At 49.0% G+C, this 26644-nt stretch overlaps 1 protein-coding gene across 2 annotated transcripts in view; it reads right to left on the bottom strand.

Moving 5' to 3' along the window:
• SYN1 (synapsin I) overlaps window positions 1–26644 on the bottom strand; it is a 557871-nt gene that overhangs the window by 313246 nt on the left and 217981 nt on the right. For both annotated transcript variants that reach the window (XM_030193892.1, XM_030193893.1), the window contains exon 4: window positions 388–544. In XM_030193892.1, the coding sequence (XP_030049752.1) occupies window positions 388–544 (157 nt within the window). The remainder of the gene's footprint in view (window positions 1–387; window positions 545–26644) is intronic.

The following is a 26644-nucleotide window of genomic DNA, read 5'->3' as shown; positions in this document are numbered from 1 at the left end:
TGACTTTTTCTAACCACACAACCACAGTCCACCAACAGTACAGTTCAAGAGAAGGCTCTGCTGACAGCATAGCAAAAACTGGGAGGACCTGCACCAGAGCATCAGAAACCACCAAGAACCAGCATCCAGCTGCCCTAACCTTTAATATTACTGCTCTACCACATGTACATCCATCTTGGCTCCAGGACTCATTTCTTAACTGATGGTCAACTAGAGAAGGGCCAAGGTGAAGGGCAGCATTCCCTCCACAATCCTGCTCTAGATAAACACCTATACAATGAGAGGAATGAGAAACACTGCAAACTACCACAGAAATAATACAAGAACATAATAAAATAGGGTTTAAGAACAAGCTCACAGCCATTCCAATTCCTTGGATATACCTACCACCCAAGGCTTGTCACAGCAATTGTAGACAGAGTGCAAGGAGTTGACGCTGGGGATTCCAGCATACTGTAGTCCAATTACCATGTTGCGGTAGTCACCATTTTTCGCCATGCTGAAGGCATGCTGACGAATTAGTACAAAATCCGGCTTCAGAGACCTAGCAGGGAGAAAAGAGTTGATTTTAGAAGCAGAGAAGGAAAAATTAATTCTTACCTGATAATGTTCTTTCCATTAGTCCCAACAGATCAATCCAGAGACTGGGTTGTGTCCCTCTACCAGCAGCTGGCGATAGAGAGAAAATCTGAGGTTTGCTATATGTGGGCCTGTGCAGCCAGCTGAACCTCAGTATGAACGATACCAAAGCAGTGGAATGGAAACAATAGAAAACTCTCCTGACATTTTGTCAGACCAATTCCCAACATACTTCCACCACTTCTATGTTTATTTATTTTATTTTTTAATCAAACGAAGGAACATTCAGAACAACGGAACCCGAAAAAAAACTAACCAACCGCAACAAAACCTCAGACAGTAAACCCGGGGGGGGGGGGGGGGGGGGGGGGGGCTCTGGATTGATCTGTTGGGACTAATGGAGAGAAAATTATCAGGTAAGAATTAATTTTTCCTTCCATGGCATCCCACAGATCAATCCAGAGACTTGTGGGATGTACCCAAGCAGTCCTCAAGTAGGGTGGGACACCCCCAACAGGGCAGAAATCACCGGAAAGCCAAACAACGTATCTTGACAAGCTGCCACATCCACCCATTAATGACGAGTGAATTTATGGACCGATGCCCATGTAGCTGCCCTGCAGATATCTTCCAGACAAACCAAACAGGACTCTGCTTAGGAGGAAGCTTGAGCTCATGTGGAATGAGCACGAACTTGCAAAGGGGCTTGCTTGCCCAATGCCACGTATGCCAAAGAGAAGGCCTCTCGCAACCAACGGGCTATGGTGTCCTTGGACGCCAAATGACTCTTCTTACTGCCTCCAAAAAGGACGAAGAGATGGTGAGAAAGATGAAATTCATTCGTCACCTCCAAATACCTGAGAAGAGCCCGTCTCATGTCGAGGCAGCGAAGAGCCCGGAATTGCTCAGGGTAATCTTCCCGGCGGAAGGCCAGCAAATGCAGGGACTGCCCCAAGTGGAAACGAGAAACCACATTGGGCAAAAACGAAGGAACTGTCCTAATCGATACCCCCGCCTCCGTAAAACGCAGGAAGGGGTCTCTGCAAGAAAAGGCCTGCAACTCTGAAATTCTCCGAGCGGAAGTAATGGCTACTAGGAAAATCGCCTTCAAGGTGAGATCCTTAATCGTAATCCCCAATAAGGGTTTGAAAGGAGGACGCTGAAGCACTTAGAGAACTAGATTAAGGTTCCAGGATGGCAAAACTGGCATGTCAGGAGGGCGCAAACGATTTACGTCCCTCAAGAAACGAACTACATACGGGTGGGAGGCGATCGACGCCCCCTGAAGCCGGCCTCTAAAACATGCCAGAGCTGCCACCTGCACCTTAAGAGAATTCAATGAGACTGATTTTTGTTCAGCCTCCTGAAGAAACGCGAGGATAAACGATACTGAAGCCAAAGCCGCTGACAATCCTGAACTCGCATACCACGAATCGAAGGTACGCCACACCCTAGCATAAGGTATCGAGATAGATCTTTTCCAAGCCTACAGCATCGTAGCGATAACCGTGTCCGGATACCCTTTTCTTCTCAACCTCGCCCTTTCAAGGGCCAGGCCATAAGACCAAAGGGGGAAGGATCCTCCATCGTGACTGGCTCCTGCAGCAAGAGACCGTGCTGCGCTTGTAGCAGAAAAGGACGATCGAACAGAAGCCTGATCAAATCTGCGTACCAGGATGGTCTGGGCCAATCCGGGGCCACTAGGATCACTGGACCGAGATGACTGCCAATGCGAGTCAGTAACCTGCCCACCATTGGCCATGGGGAAAAGGCATAGAGCAGGCCCCTGGGCCAAGTTTGAAGAATGGCATCGATGCCTTCTGAGCCCAGCTCTCGTCCCCTGCTGAAGAAACGGGGAACCTTTGCATTGAATGCGGTGGCCATTAAGTCCATCTCTGGCATCCTGCAACAGGCAGTTATCTAATTGAAGGCAAGAGGGGAGAGCGTCCACTCCCCCAGCTCCAACTGGTGGCGACTGAGAAAGTCCGCTTGCACATTCTGTGACCCCACTATATGAGCCGCTGTCAAGAAAGAGAGATGAGTCTCTGCCCAATGGCAGATCAGAGCCGCCTCGCACGCTAGGGGTGCACTCCTGGTGCCCCCCTGATGGTTTATGTAGGCGACCGTCGTCCCATTGTCCGAAAGAACTCGAACTGGGCAACTGCGGAGAAGAGAAACTCCCGAAGGGCCAGACGAATCGCTTGTAACTCCAAGCGGTTGATGGACCATGATGACTCTGTCGAAGTCCAAACGCCCTCTGTTGCAGGCAATGAGCCCCCCAGCCAGACAGTGACACATCCGTGGTCACTATCTTCCAGTCCGGGGTTGCCAGAGGAATGCCTGACATCAGATTCTTTTGAATGAACCACCAGTGCATGACTGTGTGAAGACAGGCCGAACATGGCACCCGTACCTCGTAATCCTCCAAGAACGGAGACCAACGGCTCAGAAGGTGCCACTGGAGGGGGTGCATGTGAGCTCTGGCCCACTTTACCACGTCCAAGGTGGAGGTCATGGAACCTAGAACTTGTACATAGTCCCAAGCCTGCGGGTTCAGAGTTTGAAACAGCGCTCGTAACTGAGCCTGTAACCGCTGTGCTCGAGCTGAAGGAAGAGAAACTATCCCTGTTCGGGTATTGAAGCACACCCCTAAGTATTCCACATTTGGGAAGGCGTTAGGCTGCACTTTGGGAAGTTGATCACCCAACCAAGCGACTGAAGCAATCCGACCACTTTGTTGGTTGCCCGCTGACTCTCCTTGAAAGAAGATGCCCGCACAAGCCAGTTGTCTATATAGGGAAGGACCTGAATCCCTTCCTTCCTGAGATAGGCCGCCACTACTACCAGGACCTTGGAAAAGGTCTGAGACACTGTGGCTAGGCCGAAGGGCATCGCTTTGAATTGAAAATGATGACTGAGCACTGCAAAGCAAAGAAAGCGCCTGTGGGGAGGCCAGATTGGAATGTGTAAATAGCCCTCTTTGAGATCGAGAGACGTCAAAAACTCCCCTGGCTGTACCACTGAGATCACCGATCGGAGGGTTTCCATGCGGAAAAGCCAAACCCGTATGGACCTGTTGACGCACTTGAGATCTAAGACGGGTCGCCATGAACCGCCCTTTTTTGGCATCACAAAATAAATGGAGTATCAACCACATCCTCTTTCTGCTGGGGGTACAGGCTGGATGGCACCCAGCTGTTGTAAGTTGAGGAGGGTGTGTCGAACGGCCTGGACCATGGCGGACATTTGCAAGGAGATTCCAGAAAAGAGCCTAATATCAGACGAGCCAATTCTAACTTGTAGCCATCTCTGATAAAATCTAAGACCCATTCGTCGGATGTTACCCTGGTCCACTCCACCAGGAATAGGGACAGTCTGCCCCCTATAACTGGCTGGATATGGACCACGGCCCCATCATTGGGCGGACTTGGCTGTGGGCTGGTTTCTGTTACTGGAAAGGAAGGCCCACCTGTCACCTCGAAAGGGCTGAGACCTCTGAGAAAACCTTGCTCTCTGAAAAGAGGCCCTGTGACCTGGACGGTAACGCCATGTATCCCTAAACTTAGGTCTAGGTCCCGCTGGTTGTACACACTTGGACCTGTCCTCTGGGAGGCGCTGGCCCTTAAAGTCACCGAGGTCCTTCACAATCTGTTCTAAGTCTGTCCCAAACAAAAGCTTTCCCCTAAAAGGAAGCCTTGCTAAACGTGACTTAGAGGCCACATCTGCGGCCCAGTTCCGCAACAACTGCCAGCAACGTGCGGTGACCGCTAGGGAAACCTCCTTCGCCAAAGCCCTCAAAAGATCATAAAGAAGATCCGCAAGGAAGGCTAAATCGGACTCCAAGGCCGGCAAAACAGCCACGAGATCTTCCGGAGAGGAGGCTTTCTGTACCCACAATAAGCATGCCCGTGCCGCATAGGAGCCATAAACTGAGGCCTGCAGGGAAAGGGCCTCTACTTCAAGGACAGCTTCAAACAAGTCTCCCACTTACGATCCTGAGGGTCCTTGAGCACCGTGCCACCCTCCACAGGGAGAGTGGTTTTCTTAGTGACCGCTGTGATTAAGGAATCCACCGTAGCGACCTTCAGCAAGTCTAAGTCAGGTGCAGGTAGCGCGTAAAGACGCGACATAGCTCTAAGCAACCTTAAGCCCACTGTCTGGCATATCCCACTGCACCGAAATAAGGATCTTCATGGCCTCATGCACATGAAAGGAACGAGGTGGGCATTTGGTGCCAGACATAATAGAGGGCACCAGACCTGTTCTCCCTGACAATTCAGGGGGTGAAATGGCCAAAACCTCAAAAGCCCTAACAATCAGGTAGGGAAGCCGTCGGATCATCCCCCTCCTCAGAGGGTAGGGTGACCTCATCTGCCAAATCCAAAGATTCTGAGGGAGAGCCCGGAGAGAAAACCAGGCCAACTGTGTCAGATAGCTCCTCGGGATCCAAAATCTCCACCCGGGGACGTTTTGGCAGGAAAGACTGAGAAGCTGCAGCAACCGAAGTTTGCTGAGGAAGAGAAGGGGCTGCCTGACGAGAAGCTCCTGGCTTCTTCAAAAGAAAGGCATTGTGCATTAATAAAACAAAAGCCGGGGAAAAGGGAACTGCAAGGGACTCCCCTGCTCCCTATACATAACTTCCCCTCCATTGGAGCCTATGCCACAGAAGCGCGCTGCGCCTCTTGTCTATCAACCACCACGTGCGGAGCGGGTCGCACCTGAGAGGAAAAAATGGCGCCCGCCAACACATGCTGCACTAACCACCCTGAGGAAACCTCCAAAATGATCCCCTGTGCTTCTGACTCACCGGACGCCTGAGGGGAACCCCCGCTGCGGGCTGTCGGCGGCAGGACTCACACTGCTGACAGCGGCAGGACTCACGATGCTGCTCTCCGGCCCCCACACCGGGAGCAGCGCTTAGCCACCTCAGAAGGCACTGACATGCTCCACAAACGCCTACCCCAAAACTGACTCGGCAGAACGTCTAGTTCCTCCATATGATTAAACAAAAACAAAGTCTCTTACCTTTTTTTTTTAGTCAGGACAGAAAGGAAACACTCAATGAGGCCAACAGCCCCGGGTGACGGAGGAAAGGTAGGGGGAGACCGGAAGGGACCTGGCACCACCAGGTGTACACCACAAGCTGCAAACAGCCACTCAATCTGTCTGTGCTAAACTAGGCCAAAAGGACACCAGAAGCCAGATCAAACCAGAGCTACACAGAAATGTCCCTCCACCTGCTAGATAGAGAGAATACTGAGGTTCAGCTGGCTGCACAGGTCCACATATAGCAAACCTCGGAGGTTCTCTCTATCTCCACCTGCTGGTAGAGGGACACAACCCACAAGTCTCTGGATTGATCTGTGGGACGCCATGGAAGTTATTTTAGCTGTTGTATTCTGTTCATGACAACTGACATCCTCAGCACAGTAAAGACAGCTTGCCTAGGAGAAGTTTCTTCCAGATCTCCTAGAGCAACATGCAGTATGTTTTTTAGACTATCGGGCTCATTTTCGAAAGAGAAGGACGTCCATCTTTCGACATAAATCGGAAGATGGACGTCCTTCTCCCAGGGACGTTCAAATCGGTATAATCGAAGCTCGATTTAGGACTTCTTCAACTGCACTCCATCGAGGACAGCCAAAGTTCAAGGGGGTGTGTAAGACGTAGCGAAGGCGGGACTTAGGATTGCCTAACATTTGCACGTCCTTTACCCATAATCGAAAAAAGCAAGGACGTCCCTGATGAGCACTTGGACGTTTTCACCCGGACCTGTTTTTCTCACGACTAAGGCACAAAAAGGTGCCCGAAATGACCAGATGACCACCAGAGGGAATTGGGGATGACCTCGCCTTACTCCCCCAGTGGTCACCAACCCCCTCCCACCCTCAAAAAACATCTTTCAAAATATTTTGTACCAGCCTCTATGCCAGCCTCAGAGGTCGTACTCAGATCCATGACAGCAGTATGCAGGTACCTGGAGCAGTTTTAGTGGGTGCAGTGCACTTCAGACTGGTGGACCCAGCCCCATCCCCCCCCCCCACCTGTTACGTTTGTGGAGGAAACAGCGAGCCCTCCAAAACCCACCAGAAACCCACTGTACCCACATCTAGGTGCCCCCCTTCACCCGTAAGGTCTATGGTAGTGGTGTACAGTTGTGGGTAGTGGGTTTGGGGGGCGGGTTGGGGGGCTCAGAACACAAGGTAAGGGAGCTATGTTCCTGGGAGCAATTTATGTAATTCATTGCAGTGCTCCCTAAGGTGCCCGGTTGGTGTCCTGGCATGTCAGGGGGACAAGGGCACTACAAATGCTGGCTCCTCCCACGAGCAAATGGCTTAGATTTGGTCGTTTTTGACATGGAAATCTCTGGTTTCGAAAGTTGCCGAAAATCAGAAACATCCATGTCTAGGGACGTCCAAATCTAAGGATTTGGACGTCCTTGACAGTATTTTCAAAATGAAAGATGGATGTCCATCTTGTTTCAAAAATAAGGGTTTCCCCACCCCTGGATTGGGATGTTTTACAAGGACGTCCAAATTGAAACTTGGAAGTCCCTTTCGAAAATGCCCCTCCATGTTTTAAAAGAGGGGTTGGTAACCTGTGATTTTAAATACTGAATTTTGAAATATTTTCAGAATAGCAGTTTGTTGCCATCATTTTTTGTTAAATATTTGCTTATTTAATTATTATTTATATTTTGCTCACACCTTTTTCAATAGTAGCTCAAGGTGAGTTACATTCAGGTACTCTGGATATTTCTCTGTCCCAGGAGGGCTCACAATCTAAGTTTGTACCTGAGGCAATGGAGGGTTAAGTGACTTGCCCAAGATCACAAGGAGCAGCAGCGGGATTTGAACCGACCACCTCTGGATTACAAGACCGGTGCTCTAACCACTAGGCCACTCTTCCACACAAAGTCTATGGGGCTCTGAGCATTTCCGGTTCTGACATTACATAATGTTGCGACTTGCCAGGGATAGGACTGTTCAAAAAGGCATACCCTACAGACCCAACATAAATGCCTACACTCTGCAACACAGCAAAACCAAAGCTCGTAATGGACACTATATAACCTCTCCTCTCTTCGATCCCCATTGTACCTGAACCTTAATCGACCACAACATCACCATGTATTTGATTCAATACCGGACTTGGCGAACGCCTTTACGGTACTTTGTAAGCTACATTGAGCCTGCAAATAGGTGGGAAAATGTGGGATACAAATGTAACAAATAAATAAATATTCATGTGGCCCTTTGTATATAAAGGTTGACACCCCTGTTTCAAAAGGAGAAATTATACCTCACCTAATTTTCTTTTCTTGAGTCCAGCCCAGATGCTTGGATTTGCCTTCTCCTGCCAGCAGATGAACACAGAACCACTGACCTGTACAGCTACTCACCAGTCAGTATTCCAGTAAAGCAGAACATGTACTAAAATCCCTAGTTATCTTGGGAACAATTACAACCACAAGACTGAAATTCAAAAAACTAGGAACATAACCGAGGCCACTGTGCAAGCGCAGAACCTGAAATATCAAGCTGGTGCACTAGATAAACAGGCAGAATTCTTCCACATCTTTTAATAAGGGCAGGTTCTAGACTGGTCTGGAGGGACTCAAGGAAAGAAAATTAGCAAGTAAGGTCTAATTTTTCCTTCCTTATTATCTCCAGACCATCTAGATGCTTGGAAGGTACCAATGCAAAACAATAAGGGCGGGAACCAGATATAAAGGAATTAGAAAAGGTGCAGAGAAGGGCAACAAATATGATAAAGGGAATGGAACGACTTCCCTATGAGGAAAGGCTGAGAAGGTTAGGGCTCTTCAGCTTGCAGAAAAGGCGGCTGAGGGGTGATATGATAGAAGTCTACAAGATAATGAGCAGAGTAGAACGGACAGATGTGAAGCGTTTGTTTACACTTTCAAACAACAACAAAACCAGGGGACACAAGCTGAAGCTAGAATATGGTAGATTTAAAACAAACAGGAGAAAGTTTTCTTTACTCAGCGTGTAGTTAGACTCTGGAACTCGTTGCCGGAGAATGTAGTGACAGCAGCTGGCCTTACGGAATTTAAAGGGGGTTTGGACAGATTCCTGAGGGAAAAAAGTCCATTGAACATTATTAATTTTTTTTTTGGGGGGGGGGGGGGTGGGGGGGGTTGCCGGGTTCTTGAAGCCTGGTTGCTGGGCTTGATGGACCCTTGGTCTTTTCCCAGTATGATGGTGCTTATGTACTTATGCTTATGTACTTATGATCTGACTTCAAGACTTAACTTCAAAAACTGCATCTTGCTCAGCCTATACATCCAATCTGTAATATCCCACACAGGAACTGAACTAGAACCAGGTGGCCACTTGTAATGTACTGTGGTGGAACCGGAGAATGCGCTGCCCAAGAGGAGGCTTGTCCTCAAGTAGAATGATCCTTAATACTGTAGGGACCAGGCACCCCATAAAATATGTGCAGAAGCTACCATTTCTTTAATCCACTGGACCACCAATACCTTTGAGGCCACCTCTTCTTTCCTATCCCCACCAAAGACAAATAGTCTATCCAGTCTCTAAAATTCTTCTGTCCTCTTCAAATAGCAATGCAAGGTCCTTCTCACATCCAAACAATGGAGACAATTTCATTCATCTACTCCCCTGATCTCTTGAAATACAGTAATTCACAATAACCAAATATGGGTAACACAATTCCACAATAGTTGTATCTTTTAACTGACTATAATATGACAACCATATATACTATTAAAACACACCATTTCTTTATTCAATGTTTACAAAAGAATACAATAAAAATGTCCCAGCATATAATTATGATGGTAGCAGTACTGTGCTCCATTTGCCATATCCATAACCATACTCATACATTCTCACTTATTCAAACACTCATAGAATCATAATAATGTTGTCAGTGACATATCTTCCCCATATAACAACTGATGAGGGTCTCTCCACATTGATGTTACTAAACAAAAACCACCCTAAATGGTACTACTTAGTGCCAGTCCGATCAAACAATCCACATGTTGTATATAAGTTGGTCTAAAAATACTTGTGTTGGAGTCCACTCTTCAGAATGCAAACATTTCATCAGAAGAAGAGTATCACAAAACTGAAATTGTAATCCAGTTGAATCCACACCAACCATACAGTCAGCTTCCATGCATCATACTCTCAAGTTACTTAAATGTTGGGCAATACAAGCTTTAATTTTACGGATAGTGTGACCAATATACCATAACCCGCAAAGGATAACAAATCCCATATACACATTGCATAGAATCACAATCAGAAGAAATCCTTCTGAATGTGGTATCTTTATATAGTCTATCCGTAACACATATTGCCAGTAAATACAATGCCCGCAAACAAAATGACTACATTCTTGTTGATCATTGGGGCTTGCACCATCAGAAACCTATTTAAATAACAGTTCACCCAAATTTCTTCCACGCGTATATGAAAGCATTGGAGTTTCCTGAAATTGAGAATGAATAGATCAAATAGACCAATGCTTCCTAACAATATCTGTCACCACACGAGACACATGTGTATGGTAGAATACAAGTAAGATGCTGACTATCTATCACTCCTAAGGGCTGATGTACCACTGACGCTGAGCACTGAATGCCTGTCTCAATGCCTTGCGTACAATCTTAGGATATCCACGCTGTCTAAAACAGATACTCATGGATTTGGCCTGCTTCAAAAAATTATGGTGGGTGATACATAATCTGCGAATACTTAAAAACTGACTCTCAGGAATACTGTTTTTTTTTTTTTTTTAATTCTGGGGATGGTGGCTATGGTAGTGTAAAATAGCATTCCGATCGGTGTCTTTACAAAATTATCATGTGACAAACTGACCCCCTATCCAACTAATGTTGACATCCAAAAAATTAACATTAGTCCCTCCCACATGATGTACGAACTGAATACTGGGATCCCTAGAATTTAAATATTCAAAGAACCAATGTAATCTAGATACAGAACCCTTCCAAATAAGGATACCATTAATGTATCTCAACTACAAGTGTGACAGGGAGAGGGAGATAGGGACCTCAGTCCCCCACTGTGTAGTGCATCGACCATTACACTACTCCAGGGACCTGAAAGCTGCTCTAATAGACCTGAGGCTGTCATAAAGCCTAGTAAGTCATATTTTTATTCACATTTTTAGGGAGTGGAAAGGGGTCAGTGACCACTGGGTGGCACTAGGGGTTACCCCTGATTCCCTCCAGTGGTCATCTAGTCATTTAAGGCACCATTTTATACTTTATTTGTTCTGAAAACAGGTCTAGACCTAAAATGTCTTAGTTTTAGTTCTGGATGTTTTTATTTTATTCCATTATGGCTGTAAAATATCCAAGTGTTAGGCACGCCCTAATCCTATCTTTGAAATGCCCCCAACACACCCCCTTTTGATTTGAACGCACTTCTGATGGACTTCATAGAAAAACATCTAAAAATTGGTTTCTAAAATACCAATTTGGATATTTTCATGAGAAAAACATCCAAATGTAGATTTATGCCACTTTTTGGACATTTTTCTCTTTTGAAAATGAGCCCCTAAGTGATATATGATAGAAGTAAAGAGGTTTGAAAGGGGACGAGCAGCTAAGTGTACCGTGGGAAAATCCTTCAAACAGGTAGCAGAGCAGAAGTCTGGAAACACTTTCCTGAGCTACTGAAGGAAAACATGGAAGTTGTGGAAGAATGGGAACTCTATCCTGAGGAACCAATGGAGGCAATAGCAGAGTGTGTTTTAGCTTAAACTATGACTTTGAATTTCAGTTTGCTGTTATTTAATAACCAGCCTAGTGGGTGGCTGACAGGTGATCAGAACCATAAAATCCTGGCAAGTGGGTGGTGGGTTGTGGTAACAACTGTGTATGATTCTGACTCATTTCTGTTGGGAAAAAACTTGTTTTTGGAAATTGCAAGTAACCTTGAATTGGGAGCTTCTATCCAGGACAAGTATTAAAGGCATTAGGAGTGCTTGGGACATGTAGCTTAAGATAAACTTGAACTGAGCCAAGCAAAGTAAAGCCAAATCTCTTTGTTGAACTTTTGTCTCTGGCTTAAGGAGGGCAAGGAAACAAAGGACTTGCTTGTGGGATTATCCAGCCACTCAGGAAACATTGTTTGGCCAATATTTCAAAGACATTACCTGAGATAAAAAGGGGGGGGGGGGGCTGAAATTGGCCATATTAGACTGGGACTTTCTGGGAAGAAGAAAAACGTGGTGTGGATTGTTGTGGGGATTTGAATTGGGGAGACAAGTATTGTTTTTGTAGCGCTCCAGCATCACAGGCCCCTTTAGGTTGGCAGCTTCAGAAGACCAACCCCACCCCCCACCCCTTCCAAGAATGGTGGTATTTTTGGTAACTGCAGAGACCTGCACATCTATCTTTGGGAAGTACAAAACCTCCCTGTCCACTACAGGAATGGGATATGACTGGAGCAAGCAACTTTCAATCCAGCATCCATGTTATTTCTTCTCACTATAGGATTAGACTTGATCACACGTCACTCCTGCTTCACTGTTTTGTCTCCCAATCTTTGGAATAACCTTCCTCTTGATATTAGAATGCAACAGTCCTTTAGAAAGTTTAAATCCTTGCTCAAAGCTTTCTATTTCTCTAAAGTTTACTGATTATCTTACCTGGTTCTCCTCTGCAGGGCAGCATTATTCAATCCCTAATTTCTCCTTCCCCTTTTGACTTTTTGTGTTTGCCGTTTTTTCAAACTATGATTATGTAATATAGAGCAAGAACGGCGGAGGTGGTCCCTCTTCACAAGAGTGGTGATAGGGAAGAAGCTGGAAACTACAGGCTGGTAAGCCTCACTTCGATTATTGGAAAAGTAATGGAAGCGATGCTGAAGGAAAGGATAGTGAATTTCCTGGAAGCCAATAAGTTGCAAGATCCGAGACAGCATGGTTTTACCAAAGGGAAATCGTGCCAAACGAATCTCATTGAGTTCTTTGATTGGGTGACAGGAGAATTGAATCAGGGACGAGCTATGGACGTAATCTACTTAGATTTCAGCAAAGCTTTTGACACGGTTCCCCACAGGAGGCTCTTAAATAAACTGGATGGGCTGAAGATAGGACCCGAAGTGGTGAACTGGATTAGGAACTGGTTGACGGACAGAAGCCAGAGAGTGGTGGTGAATGGAATTCGCTCGGAGGAGGGAAAGGTGAGTAGTGGTGTGCCTCAGGGATCGGTGCTGGGACCGATTCTGTTCAATATATTTGAGAGTGACATTGCCGAAGGGTTAGAAGGTAAAGTTTGCCTATTTGCGGATGATACTAAGATCTGCAACAGAGTGGACACCCGGGAGGGAGTGGAAAACATGAAAAAGGATCTGAGGAAGCTAGAAGAATGGTCTAAGGTTTGGCAATTAAAATTCAATGCGAAGAAATGCAAAGTGATGCACTTAGGGAATAGAAACCCTCGGGAGATGTATGTGTTAGGCGGGGAGAATCTGATAGGTACGGACGGGGAGAGGGATCTTGGGGTGATAGTATCTGAGGATCTGAAGGCGACGAAACAGTGTGACAAGGCGGTGGCCATAGCTAGAAGGTTGTTAGGCTGTATAGAGAGAGGTGTGACAAGAAGGGAGGTGTTGATGCCCCTGTATAAGTCATTGGTGAGGCCCCACCTAGAGTATTGTGTTCAGTTTTGGAGGCCGTACCTTGCGAAGGATGTAAAAAGAATTGAAGCGGTGCAAAGAAAAGCTACGAGAATAGTAAGGGATTTGCGTTACAAGACGTATGAGGAGAGACTTGATGACCTGAACATGTATACTCTGGAAGAAAGGAGAAACAGGGGTGATATGATACAGACGTTCAAATATTTGAAAAGTATTAATCCGCAAATGAACCTTTTCCGGAGGTGCGAAGGTGTTAGAACGAGAGGACATGAAATGAGATTGAAGGGAGGCAGACTCAAGAAAAATGTCAGGAAGTATTTTTTCACGGAGAGAGTAGTGGATGCTTGGAATGCCCTCCCGCGGGAGGTGGTGGAAATGAAAACGGTAACAGAATTCAAACACACGTGGGATAAACATAAAGGAATCCTGTTCAGAAGGAATGGATCCTAAGGAGCTTAGCCGAGATTGGGTGGCAGAGCCGGTGGCGGGAGGCGGGGATAGTGCTGGGCAGACTTATACGGTCTGTGCCCTGAAGAGGACAGGTACAAATCAAAGTAGGGTATACACAAAAAGTAGCATATATGAGTATGTCTTGTTGGGCAGACTGGATGGACCATGAAGGTCTTTTTCTGCCGTCATTTACTATGTTACTATGTTAGGTACTTTTGCACTCTCCTGCCCTCCTGCACAAGCTGCCTCACCTACCATCTACTGGAGACAAAGAAATTCTGACTGGCTGCATAGGATGCTTAAAGGTGACATCACTACTTAAGTGGTTTTCAGTCTCCATATGCTGGCAGGAGAAGGCAAACCCAAGAGTTTGGACTATCAGGTGGGACAATAAAAAACAAGTGGGGGTGACATCATCCAAAGGGGCCATGACAAAATAGTTCTGTCAGTGCTTAGCAGCTACTCTAAAAAAAAACATCAGCATGCACACCCTTGCCCTCCCATCACACACCTGTGGAGATACCTTAGTATATAGTTTAGCATTAATTTTTGAAGAGATGGGAGGGCTTTCTCTGCAGCTTACAGAGAACACTTTTTTTTTCAATTTATTATCTGCTAAACGAACACAAGGCCTCATAGTAGGTAACATAAAAATCCTAATTATTCCTGTAAGAAAATTGACAATTTAAAGTGATAAAAATCCAATAAGGTACATAAAGCGAATGCTACATACCTGTAGAAGGTATTCTCCGAGGACAGCAGGCTGATTGTTCTCACTGATGGGTGACGTCCACGGCAGCCCCTCCAATCGGAAATTTCACTAGCAAAGGCATTTGCTAGTCCTCGCGCGCCGATGCGCACCGCGCATGCGCGGCCGTCTTCCCGCCCGAACCGGCTCGTGTTCGTCAGTCCCATATGTAGCAAGACAAAGACAAGGGAAGAAACAACTCCAAAGGGGAGGCGGGCGGGTTTGTGAAAACAATCAGCCTGCTGTCCTCGGAGAATACCTTCTACAGGTATCTAGCATTCGCTTTCTCCGAGGACAAGCAGGCTGCTTGTTCTCACTTGTTCTCCCCCAGGCTCACTCAAAACAACAAACATGGTCAATTGGGCCTCGCAACAGCGAGGACATAACTGAGATTGACCTAACAACTTATCCAACTAACTGAGAGTGTAGCCTGGAACAGAATAAACATGGGCCTAGGGGGATGGAGTTGGTTTCTAAACCCCGAACAGATTCTGAAGCACTGACTGCCCGAACCGACTGTCGCATCGGGTATCCTGCTGCAGGCAGTAATGAGATGTGAATGTGTGGACAGATGACCACGTCGCAGCTTTGCAAATCTCTTCAATAATGGCTGACTTCAAGTGGGCTACCGACGCTGCCATGGCTCTAACATTATGAGCCGTGACATGACCCTCAAGAGCCAGCCCAGCCTGGGCGTAAGTGAAGGAAATGCAATCTACTAGCCAATTGGATATGGTGCGTTTCCCCACAGCCACTCCCCTCCTGTTGGGATCAAAAGAAACAAACAATTGGGCGGACTGTCTGTTGGGCTGTGTCCGCTCCAGATAGAAGGACAATGCTCTTTTGCAGTCCAATGTGTGCAGCTGACGTTCAGCAGGGCAGGAATGAGGACGGGGAAAGAATGTTGGCAAGACAATTGACTGGTTCAGATGGAACTCCGACACAACCTTTGGCAAGGACTTAGGGTGAGTGCGGAGGACTACTCTGTTATGATGAAATTTGGTGTAAGGGGCCTGGGCTACCAGGGCCTGAAGCTCACTGACTCTACGAGCTGAAGTAACTGCCACCAAGAAAATGACCTTCCAGGTCAAGTACTTCAGATGGCAGGAGTTCAGTGGCTCAAAAGGAGGTTTCATCAGCTGGGTGAGAACGACATTAAGATCCCATGACACTGTAGGAGGTTTGACGGGGGGCTTTGACAAAAGCAAACCTCTCATGAAGCGAACAACTAAAGGCTGTCCTGAGATCGGCTTACCTTCCACACGGTAATGGTATGCACTGATTGCACTAAGGTGAAGCCTTACAGAGTTGGTCTTGAGACCAGACTCAGACAAGTGCAGAAGGTATTCAAGCAGGGTCTGTGTAGGACAAGAGCGAGGATCTAGGGCCTTGCTGTCACACCAGACGACAAACCTCCTCCACAGAAAGAAGTAACTCCTCTTAGTGGAATTTTTCCTGGAAGCAAGCAAGATGCGGGAGACACCCTCTGACAGACCCAAAGAGGCAAAGTCTACGCTCTCAACATCCAGGCCGTGAGAGCCAGAGACTGGAGGTTGGGATGCAGAAGCGCCCCTTCGTCCTGTGCGATGAGGGTCGGAAAACACTCCAATCTCCACGGTTCTTCAGAGGATAACTCCAGAAGAAGAGGGAACCAGATCTGACGCGGCCAAAAAGGAGCAATCAGAATCATGGTGCCTCGGTCTTGCTTGAGTTTCAACAAAGTCTTCCCGACCAGAGGTATGGGAGGATAAGCATACAGCAGACCTTCCCCCCAGTCCAGGAGGAAGGCATCCGATGCCAGTCTGCCGTGGGCCTGAAGCCTGGAACAGAACTGAGGGACTTTGTGGTTGGCTCGAGATGCAAAGAGATCCACCAAGGGGGTGCCCCACACCTGGAAGATCTGGCGCACTACTCAGGAGTTGAGCGACCACTCGTGAGGTTGCATAATCCTGCTCAGTCTGTCGGCCAGACTGTTGTTTACACCTGCCAGGTATGTGGCTTGGAGCACCATGCCGTGACGGCGAGCCCAGAGCCACATGCTGACGGCTTCCTGACACAGGGGGCGAGATCCGGTGCCCCCCTGCTTGTTGATGTAATACATGGCAACCTGGTTGTCTGTCTGAATTTGGATAATTTGGTGGGACAGCCAATCTCTGAAAGCCTTCAGAGCATTCCAGACCGCTCGTAACTCCAGGAGATTGATCTGCAGATCGCGTTCCTGGAGGGACCAGCTTCCCTGGGTGTGAAGCCCATCGACATGAGCTCCCCACCCCAGGAGAGACGCATCCGTAGTCAGCACTTTTTGTGGCTGAGGAATTTGGAAAGGGCATCCCAGAGTCAAATTGGACCAAATCGTCCACCAATACAGGGATTTGAGAAAACTCGTGGACAGGTGGATCACGTCTTCTAGATCCCCAGCAGCCTGAAACCACTGGGAAGCTAGGGTCCATTGAGCAGATCGCATGTGAAGGCGGGCCATGGGAGTCACATGAACTGTGGAGGCCATGTGGCCCAGCAATCTCAACATCTGCCGAGCTGTGATCTGCTGGGACGCTCGCACCCGCGAGATGAGGGACAACAAGTTGTTGGCTCTCGTCTCTGGGAGATAGGCACGAGCCGTCCGAGAATCCAGCAGAGCTCCTATGAATTCTAGTCTCTGTACTGGGAGAAGATGGGACTTTGGATAATTTATCACAAACCCCAGTAGCTCCAGAAGGCGAATAGTCATCTGCATGGACTGTAGAGCTCCTGCCTCGGATGTGTTCTTCACCAGCCAATCGTCGAGATAAGGGAACACGTGTACTCCCAACCTGCGAAGTGCCGCTGCTACCACAGCCAGGCACTACGTGAACACTCTGGGCGCAGAGACGAGCCCAAAGGGTAGAACACAGTACTGGAAGTGACGTGTGCCCAGCTGAAATCGCAGATACTGTCTGTGAGCTGGCAGTATCGGGATGTGCGTGTAGGCGTCCTTCAAGTCCAGAGAGCATAGCCAGTCGTTTTCCTGAATCATGGGAAGAAGGGTGCCCAGGGGAAAGCATCCTGAACTTTTCCTTGACCAGATATTTGTTCAGGGCCCTTAGGTCTAGGATGGGACGCATCCCCCCTGTTTTCTTTTCCACAAGGAAGTACCTGGAATAGAATCCCAGCCCTTCTTGTCCGGATGGCACGGGCTCTACCGCATTGGCGCTGAGAAGGGCGGAGAGTTCCTCTGCAAGTACCTGCTTGTGTTGGAAGCTGTAAGACTGAGCTCCCGGTGGGCAATTTGGAGGTTTGGAGGCCAAATTGAGGGTGTATCCTTGCCGGACTATTTGAAGAACCCACTGATCGGAGGTTATGAGAGGCCACCTTTGGTGAAAAACTTGCAACCTCCCCCAGACCGGCAGATCGCCCAACACTGACACGTTGATGTCGGCTATGCTCTGCTGGAGCCAGTCAAAAGCTCACCCCTTGCTTTTGCTGGGGAGCCGAGGGGCCTTGCTGAGGCGCACGCTGCTGACGAGAGCGAGCGCGCTGGGGCTTAGCCTGGGCCGCAGGCTGTCGAGAAGGAGGATTGTACCTACGCTTACTAGAAGAGTAGGGAACAGTCTTCCTTCCCCCATAAAAACGTCTACCTGTGGAGGTAGAAGCTGAAGGCTGCCGGCGGGAGAACTTGTCAAAAGCAGTATCCCACTGGTGGAGCTGCTCTACCACCTGCTCGACCTTCTCTCCAAAAATATTGTCCGCACGGCAAGTCGAGTCCCCAATCCGCTGCTGGATCCTATTCTCCAGGTCGGAGGAACGCAGCCATGAGAGTCTGCGCATCACCACACCTTGAGCAGCGGCCCTGGACGCAACATCAAAGGTATCATATACCCCTCTGGCCAGGAATTTTCTGCACGCCTTCAGCTGCCTGACCACCTCCTGAAATGGCTTGGCTTGCTCAGGAGGAAGCTTGTCCACCAAGCCCGCCAACTGCCGCACATTGTTCCGCATGTGTATGCTCGTGTAGAGCTGGTAAGACTGAATTTTGGCCAAGAGCATAGAGGAATGGTAGGCCTTCCTCCCAAAGGAGTCTAAGGTTCTAGAGTCTTTGCCCGGGGGCGCCGAAGCATGCTCCCTAGAACTCTTAGCCTTCTTTAGGGCCAAATCCAAAACTCCAGAGTCGTGAGGCAACTGAGTGCGCATCAGCTCTGGGTCCCCATGGATCCGGTACTGGGACTCGATCTTCTTGGGAATGTGGGGATTACTTAAAGGCTTGGTCCAGTTCTCCAGCAATGTCTTTTTTAGGACATGATGCATGGGTACTGTGGACGCTTCCTTAGGTGGAGAAGGATAGTCCAGGAGCTCAAACATTTCAGCCCTGGGCTCGTCCTCCACAACCACTGGGAAGGGGATGGCCGTAGACATCTCCCAGACAAAGGCCGCAAAAGACAGACTCTCGGGAGGAGAAAGCTGCCTTTCAGGGGAGGGAGTGGGATCAGAAGGAAGGCCACCAGACTCCTCGTCAGAGAAATATCTGATGTCCTCCTCCTCCTCCCACGAGGCCTCACCATCAGTATCAGACACAAGTTCACGAACCTGTGTCTGAAGCCGTGCCCGTTCCGACTCCGTGGAACCACGGCCATGGTGTGAGCGTCGAGAGGTAGACTCCCTCACCCGCACAGGCGAAGCTCCCTCCGCCGACGTCGTCGGGGAGCCTTCCTGGGAGGCGACCGCAGTCGGTACCGCAAGCGGCACCGATGTCAGAGACCTCACCCCGGGCAAGGGGCCAGCCGGCGCCTCACTCGACGGTACCGGTGGCACAAGCACCCCCGGTACCGGAGGGGAAGGGCGCAACAGCTCTCCCAGGATCTCTGGGAGAACGGCCCGGAGACTCTCGTGCAGGGCGGCTGTGGAGAAAGACATGGAAGCCGATGCAGGAGTCGAAGTCAGAGTCTGTTCCGGGCTGTCCAAGGTGGAGCGCATCGACACCTCCTGAACAGAGGGTGAGCGGTCCTCCCGGTGCCGATGCCTACTGGGTGCCGACTCCCTCGGCGACCCAGAACTCTCGGTACCGATGCGGGAAGGAGACCGGTGTCGATGCTTCTTTGACTTTTTCAAACGAAGCATGTCACCGGAACTTCCCGGTACCGACGAGGAGGACGTAGAATCCAACCGTCGCTTCCTCGGGGCCGAGGCCGAAGAAGGTCGGTCTCGGGGGGGCTGTACCGCAGGAGCCCTCAGGGTAGGGGGAGACCCACCCGAAGGCTCACCGCCACCAGCAGGGGAATGGACAGCCCTCACCTGCACTCCAGTCGAAGCACCACCGTCCGACGACATCAGCACTAGTGGAGGTCCCAGTACCGCCGACGCAGCCTTCCGATGTTTCGGCCCCGACGATGCAGAGGGTTGATGCCTCGATGCAATCGATACAGTCGCCGAGGTCGGAGGTCTTGACGCTGTCGACATCGATGTAGTCGATACTCCCGGTGCCGATGCCGACGAAGAGCCCAAGAACAACACGTTCCACTGGGCCAATCTCGCTACCTGAGTCCTTTTTTGTAAAAGGGCGCAAAGACTACAGGCCTGCGGGCGGTGCCCAGCCCCCAGACACTGAAGACACGACGCGTGCCTATCAGTGAGCGAGATTACCCGGGCGCACTGGGTGCACTTCTTGAAGCCGCTGGGAGACTTCGATGACATGGGCGGAAATATCACGCCGGCGAAATCAAAACTCGTATTTGCGGTAAGGCACCAAAAAGAGGGGGAGAAAAAACTCGACCCGAGGCCTCAAAAGGGCCTACCCCGAAAACGAAAGTAAACTTAACGGGGCAAAAAACTGGAAATACGGGAAGGGGAAAAAGACCGAAAGGCCCTTCTCCGAAATCCCTTTATTATTTATTTATTTTTTTTAGAAGCGAAGTCAAAAAGACGCGCGAGGGTCAACTTAAGGGGAGCGAACGGCGCAAACACGACCGTACCGAGCGCGGACAAAAGAAGACTGACGAACACGAGCCGGTTCGGGCGGGAAGACGGCCGCGCATGCGCGGTGCGCATCGGTGCGCGAGGACTAGCAAAGGCCTTTGCTAGTGAAGTTTCGGATTGGAGGGGCTGCCGTGGACGTCACCCATCAGTGAGAACAAGCAGCCTGCTTGTCCTCGGAGAAAAAGTTTTAAAGGTCAGGGCAGAAATTAAGGAAGGGGCCCCTGTTCCCCTCTCCTCCCTGCCTCCTCCCCCCAATCTTCCTACCTGTCATTACTACCACACATAAAGTGTCTCCGAGGACAGCAGGCTGATTGTTCTCACATGTGGGTCGGAGTCCACGGCGGCCCAGGAAACGGCAAAATTTTCCACAGCAAAATTTAAAAAGTTTTGCCAGAGCCTTCTGGCGCACAAACCGCATGCACCGCGCATGCGCAGACAACTTCCTGCCTGTCGCGTGAGCCATAGGAGCCAAGTTTTCAAAATTATTGGGGGTGCTACGCACAATGGAAATTACCCCTCCCTGGACACATACAAGGAATTTTCTCAATATTGGGGGTGCTCAAGCACCCACAGCACCCACAAAGTCGGTTCCAATGGCGTGAGCATTCCCGCTCAGTTTAATCAAAAAAGCAAATAATAAAACAACAACTCCAAAGGGGAGGTGGGCAGGTTTGTGAGAACAATTAGCCTGCTGTCCTCGGAAAATACTGTATGTATCTTCGCTTTCTCCGAGGACAAGCAGGCTGCCTGTTCTCACTTGTGGGGTATCCCTAGCAACCAGGCTCACTCAAAACAAAAACAATAAACATTGTTAAATTGGGCCGAACAACGGGGAGGACATAACATAGATTGATCTGAAATCATAAACAACTAACAGAGTGCAGCCTGGAACAGAACAAAAATGGGTCTAGGAGGGTGGAGTTGGATTCTAAACCCCAAACAGACTCTGCAGCACCGACTGCCCAAACCGACTGTCACGTTGGGTATCCTGCTGGATGCAGTAGTGAGATGTGAATGTGTGGACTGATGACCACGTTGCAGCCTTGCAAATATCCTTAAGTGAGCCACTGACGCAGCCATGGCTCTAACTTTGTGAGCCATGACATGGCCCTCCAGAGTCAGCCCAGCTTGGGCGTAAGTGAAGGATATACAATCTGCTAGCCAATTGGAGATTGTGCGTTTTCCGATGGCGACTCCTCTCCTGTTGGGATCAAAAGAAACAAACAACTGGGCGGACTGTCTAAAGGGCTTTGTCCACTCCACGTAAAAGGCCAATGCTCTCTTGCAGTCCAAGGTGTGCAAACTGCTTTCGCCAGGGCGGGTATGAGGACAGGGAAAGAATGTTGGCAAGACAATTGACTGGTTCAGATGGAACTCCGACACCACCTTTGGCAGGAACTTAGGGTGCGTGCAGAAGACTACTCTGTTGTGATGGAACTTGAAATAAGGTGCATGCACTACCAAGTCATGAAGCTCACTGACTCTACGAGCTGAAGTAATAGCCACCAAGAAAATGACCTTTCATGTCAAGTACTTCAGATGGCAGGAATTCAGTGGCTCAAAAGGAGCTTTCATCAGCTGGGTGAGACTGACACTGAGATCCCATGACACTGGTGGAGGTTTGACAGGGGGCTTTGACAAAAGCAAACCTCTCATGAAGCGAACAACTAAAGGTTGTCCAGGGATAGGCTTACCCTCTACACGGCGATGATAAGCACTAATCGCACTAAGGTGAACTCTTACGGAGTTGGTCTTGGGACCAGATTCTGACAAATGTAGGAGCTATTCAAGCAGGGTCTGTGTAGGACAAGAAAGAGGATCTAGGGCCTTGCTGTCACACCAGACGGCAAACCTCCTCCATTTGAAAAAGTAACACTTCTTCGTGGAATCTTTTCTGGAAGTAAGCAAGACTCTGGAGACACTCTCTGAAAGACCGAAGGAGGCGAATTCTACGCTCTCAACATCCAGGCCGTGAGAGCCAGAGACTGGAGGTTGGGATGTAGAATTGACCCCTCGTTCTGAGTGATGATGGTTGGAAAACAGTCAAATCTCCACGGTTCTTTGGAGGACAACTCCAGAAGAAGAGGGAACCAGATCTGACGTGGCCAGAAGTGTGCAATCAGGATCATGGTCCCGCAGTCTTGCTTGAGTTTCAGCAAAGTCTTCCCTACTAGAGGTATTGGAGGATACGCATACAGAAGGCCTGTCCCCCAATGTAGGAGAAAGGCATCTGACGCTAGTCTGTCGTGGGCCTGAAGCCTGGAACAAAACTGAGGGACCTTGTGATTGATCTGAGTGGCAAAAAGATCCACCGAGGGGGTGCCCCACGCTCTGAAGATCTTGCAGACTACGCCCATGGTCAGTGACCACTCGTGAGGTTGCATAATCCTGCTCAACCTGTCGGCCAGACTGTTGTTTATGCCTGCCAGATAAGTGGCTTGGAGAAACATGCTGTGATGACAAGCCCAAAGCCACATCTGGACGGCTTCCTGACACAGAGGGCGAGATCCGGTGCCCCCCTGCTTGTTGGTGTAAAACATGGCAACCTGATTGTCCGTCTGAATTAAGATCACTTGGTTGGACACCCGATCTCTGAAAGCCTTTAGAGCATTCCAGATCTCTCTTAATTCCAGGAGGTTGATCTGCAGACCTTTTTTTTCCTGAAAGGACGAGGCTCCCTGAGTGTGGAGCCCATCTACATGAGCTCCCCACACCAGGAGAGATACATCCATCGTCAGCACTTTTCGTGGCTGAGGAACTTGGAATGGTCGCCCCATGGTCAAATTGAATCGAATCGTCCACTTCTGAAGAGAACTCCGAAAGTCGGTGGACAGTTGGATTACATCCTCTAGATCCCCTGCAGCTTGAAACCACTGGGAAGCTAGGGTCCATTGAGCTGATCTCAAATGTAGACCCATGTGCCATGGGTGTGACATGAACTGTGGCGGCCATGTGCCCCAGAAGTCTCAATATCTGCCGAGCCGTGACCTGCTGAGATGCTCAAACTATGGACACCAGGGACAAAAGGTTGTCTACCCTTGTCTCAGGAAGATAAGCTCGAGCTGTCTGAGTGTTCAACAGGGCTCCAATGAATTCCAATTTTTGGACTGAGGTGATATGGGACTTGGGATAATTTATGATGAACCCCAGCAGCTCTAGCACCCAAATAGTAATTTGCATGGACTCCAGAGCACCCTCCTTCAAGGTGCTCTTCACCAGCCAATCGTCGAGATAAGGAAACACATGCACTCCCAGTCTGCTTAGCGATGCTGCGACTACAGCTAGGCATTTGGTAAATACTCTGGGCGCAGACGCTAGACCAAAAGGCAGTACACAGTACTGAAAGGAACTGAGTTCAATTCCCACTTCAGGAACAGGCAGCTCCTTGTGACTCTGGGAAAGTCCCTTAACCCTCCATTGCCCCATGTAAGCCGCATTGAGCCTGCCATGAGTGGGAAAGCGCAGGGTACAAATGTAACAAAAAAAAAAAAAGTGCTGTGTTCCCTGCGAATATCGAAGATACTTCCTGTGAGCTGGAAGTATCGAGATGTGTGTGTAAGCATCCTTTAAGTCCAGAGAGCATAGCTAATCGTTTTCCTGAATCATGGGAAATCATCCTGAACTTTTCTCTGACAAGAAATTTGTTCAGGGCCCTTAGGTCTAGGATGGGACCCATCCCCCCTGTTTTCTTTCGCACAAGGAAGTACCTGGAATAGAATCCCAGCCCTTCTTCCCCTGTTGGAACGTGTTCGACCGCTTGGGCCTGTAGAAGGGCGGAGAGTTCCTCTGCAAGTACCTGCTTGTGCTGGGAGCTGTAGGACTGAGCTCCCGGTGGGCAATTTGGAGGCTTGGATTCCAGATTGAGGCCTGTATAACAGGAGGCCTCGAGACAGGTGGAGACCCACTCGATGCCTCACTGCTCCCAGCATGAGTTGGTCGTTCTGCAGCCATTACCTTCGATCCCGATGTCGATGCGTCCCTCAATGTCGACGACGCCGACCTTAGTACCGATGTCAACGTCGAAGGACCGGACCAAGCCCCAAAAAGCTTCTCTCATTGGGCTTCTCGAGATGCTTGGGTCCGTTTCTTCATGCGAAGACACCGACTGCAAGCGGCTGACCTATGGTCGGGCTCAAGGCACTGGATACACCAAGCGTGTGTATCGGTACCCAAGATGGTCCAGCTGCACCGAGTACAACGTTTGAAGCCGCTGGGTGTCTTCGATGACATGGAAGGAAAAACGGCTTAGGCGAAATTAAACGACGCGATCGTACCTAAAAAGTAAAAGGTACAAAAGGGGAAAAGGCCGGCCGCGTCGAAAAGAAAGAAAACTTAGAAAGTGGAAAAACTAAGAGAAAATACTGGGTTTAGGTTAAAAAAAAAAAAAAAAAGAACGAATAACGATAAAAGAAAAGAAGAAATATCAAAAATTCGTCAAGACTCGAGAAGGAAGTGACGTCACGGTCCGAGATGGCTGCTTGATCGTGTGGCTCCACTGGGGCTGATGTTTTATTGAGCAAATTTCACTATCTAAGCAGGCTATTTGAGCTTGGAAAAGGCAGGAGAGTGACGATCCCAGGTTATGCCACTGAAAAAAGCATTGGAACGGTTCCGCTTCACACCGGAGAACTGCGAAAAATCGAAAGGAGAAACAGCAAAGCCGGGGTGGAGAGAAAAAAAGATGGCATCTCTGCAGGCTAATCCAGAAATAGAAAGGCCCTCTGACAGCACGGAGGAAGCTACTAACATCAGAAAAGCCGATGTGGTGGGCTGGTTTCAAGACTTAAAAGCGGACTTTGAGGGGAACAGGAAAGGTGTGTAAAACGCCCTAAACGATATTAGGGCTGAAATTCATTATCTGGGGTCCCGTGTTGGCGAGATGGAGGAGGGGATCACGACCCTCAAAACGGATGTGGAAAAGCTCCGAGGAAAAGCGATTGCGGATCAGGAGGAGCTGCAACAGCTCAGGGAACAGTTGGAGGACCTGGAAAACAGGCCGTGTCACAATAATTTGCGATTTAAAGGTATCCCAGAGTTGGACATTTTCAGTAACTGTGAAGCTGTAATACGAGAATTGTGTCTCTACATATTGACTCCGGGAGACGGGGCCCAACAACAGGGTATATGCATTCAATGGGCGCATCGAGCTGCAGGCCCAAGGAGAGGTTCTAACCCGAGGGATGTCGTGGTATGCTTTTTGGATTGCTCCACCAAGGAAAAGATTTTGAATCTGGCCCGTTTACAAAAAGAAATACTTTGGAAAAATTATAAGATTAGGGTGTACCAGAATTTGGCGCGCACAAACGTGCGCACGTTTCGAGAAGTCACAGGATTTATGCGCTCAAAGAGGATCCGGTACAGATGGCTTTTCCTGTTCGCATTGTGGATTACGGTGGATGGGAAGTTGCGCAGAGTCAAGACATCGGATGAAGCATGGTCGTTGTTGCGGGCTATGGGGTGTCCTGATTTGCTGGTGCAGACGCAGCAACCGATGGAGTTTACTGAGCCTAGAAAAGATTCAGCATGGCAGGTGGTGGTGGAGCGTGGGAAGAAGGCCGACAAGCAGGCTTCGTGAGGGCCTGGTCTGATATGTGATGAGGGAGTAACATCCAGCTGAGAAACTTGACTATTGTGACAAAACGCAGGTCTTGATGCTTGAATATGGACATTTTGCAGATAAGCATGACTGTTGAAAAGGGGCTTACACTAGGGGCTAGAAGGGAGTAGAGTGGGACAAAGGGGGATGGTGTTGGGTCTGCGTGGGGCTAGGATGGTTACTGTATATGCAGGAAGGGGGAGTGTGAGGCAGGTTGGTGGGAGGGCTTGAAATTGTGGAGTGATGCTTAGTGTGCAGGCTGACGCTGCCATGGCTCGAACACTATGAGCCGTGACATGACCCTCAAGAGTCAGCCCAGCTTGGGCGTAAGTGAAGGATATGCAATCTGCTAGCCAATTTGAAATTGTGCGTTTCCCGACAGCCACTCCCCTTCTGTTGGGATCAAAAGAAACAAACATTTGGGCGGACTGTCTGAATGGGCTTGTCCGCTTCAGATAGAAGGCCAATGCTCTTTCGCAGTCCAATGTGTGCAACTGACGGTCAGCAGGACGGGTATGATGAAATTTAGTATATGGAGCATGGGCTACCAAGGCTTGGAGCTCACTGACTCTACGAGCTGAAGTAACAGCCACCAAGAAAATGACCTTCCAGGTCAAGTACTTCAGATGGCAGGAATTCAGTGGCTCAAAAGGAGGTTTC

The sequence above is a fragment of the Microcaecilia unicolor genome, chromosome 2 (genome assembly GCF_901765095.1).
Source record: "Microcaecilia unicolor chromosome 2, aMicUni1.1, whole genome shotgun sequence".
Taxonomy (NCBI): Eukaryota; Metazoa; Chordata; class Amphibia; order Gymnophiona; family Siphonopidae; genus Microcaecilia; species Microcaecilia unicolor.
This window is presented reverse-complemented; position numbering and strand designations above follow the sequence as displayed.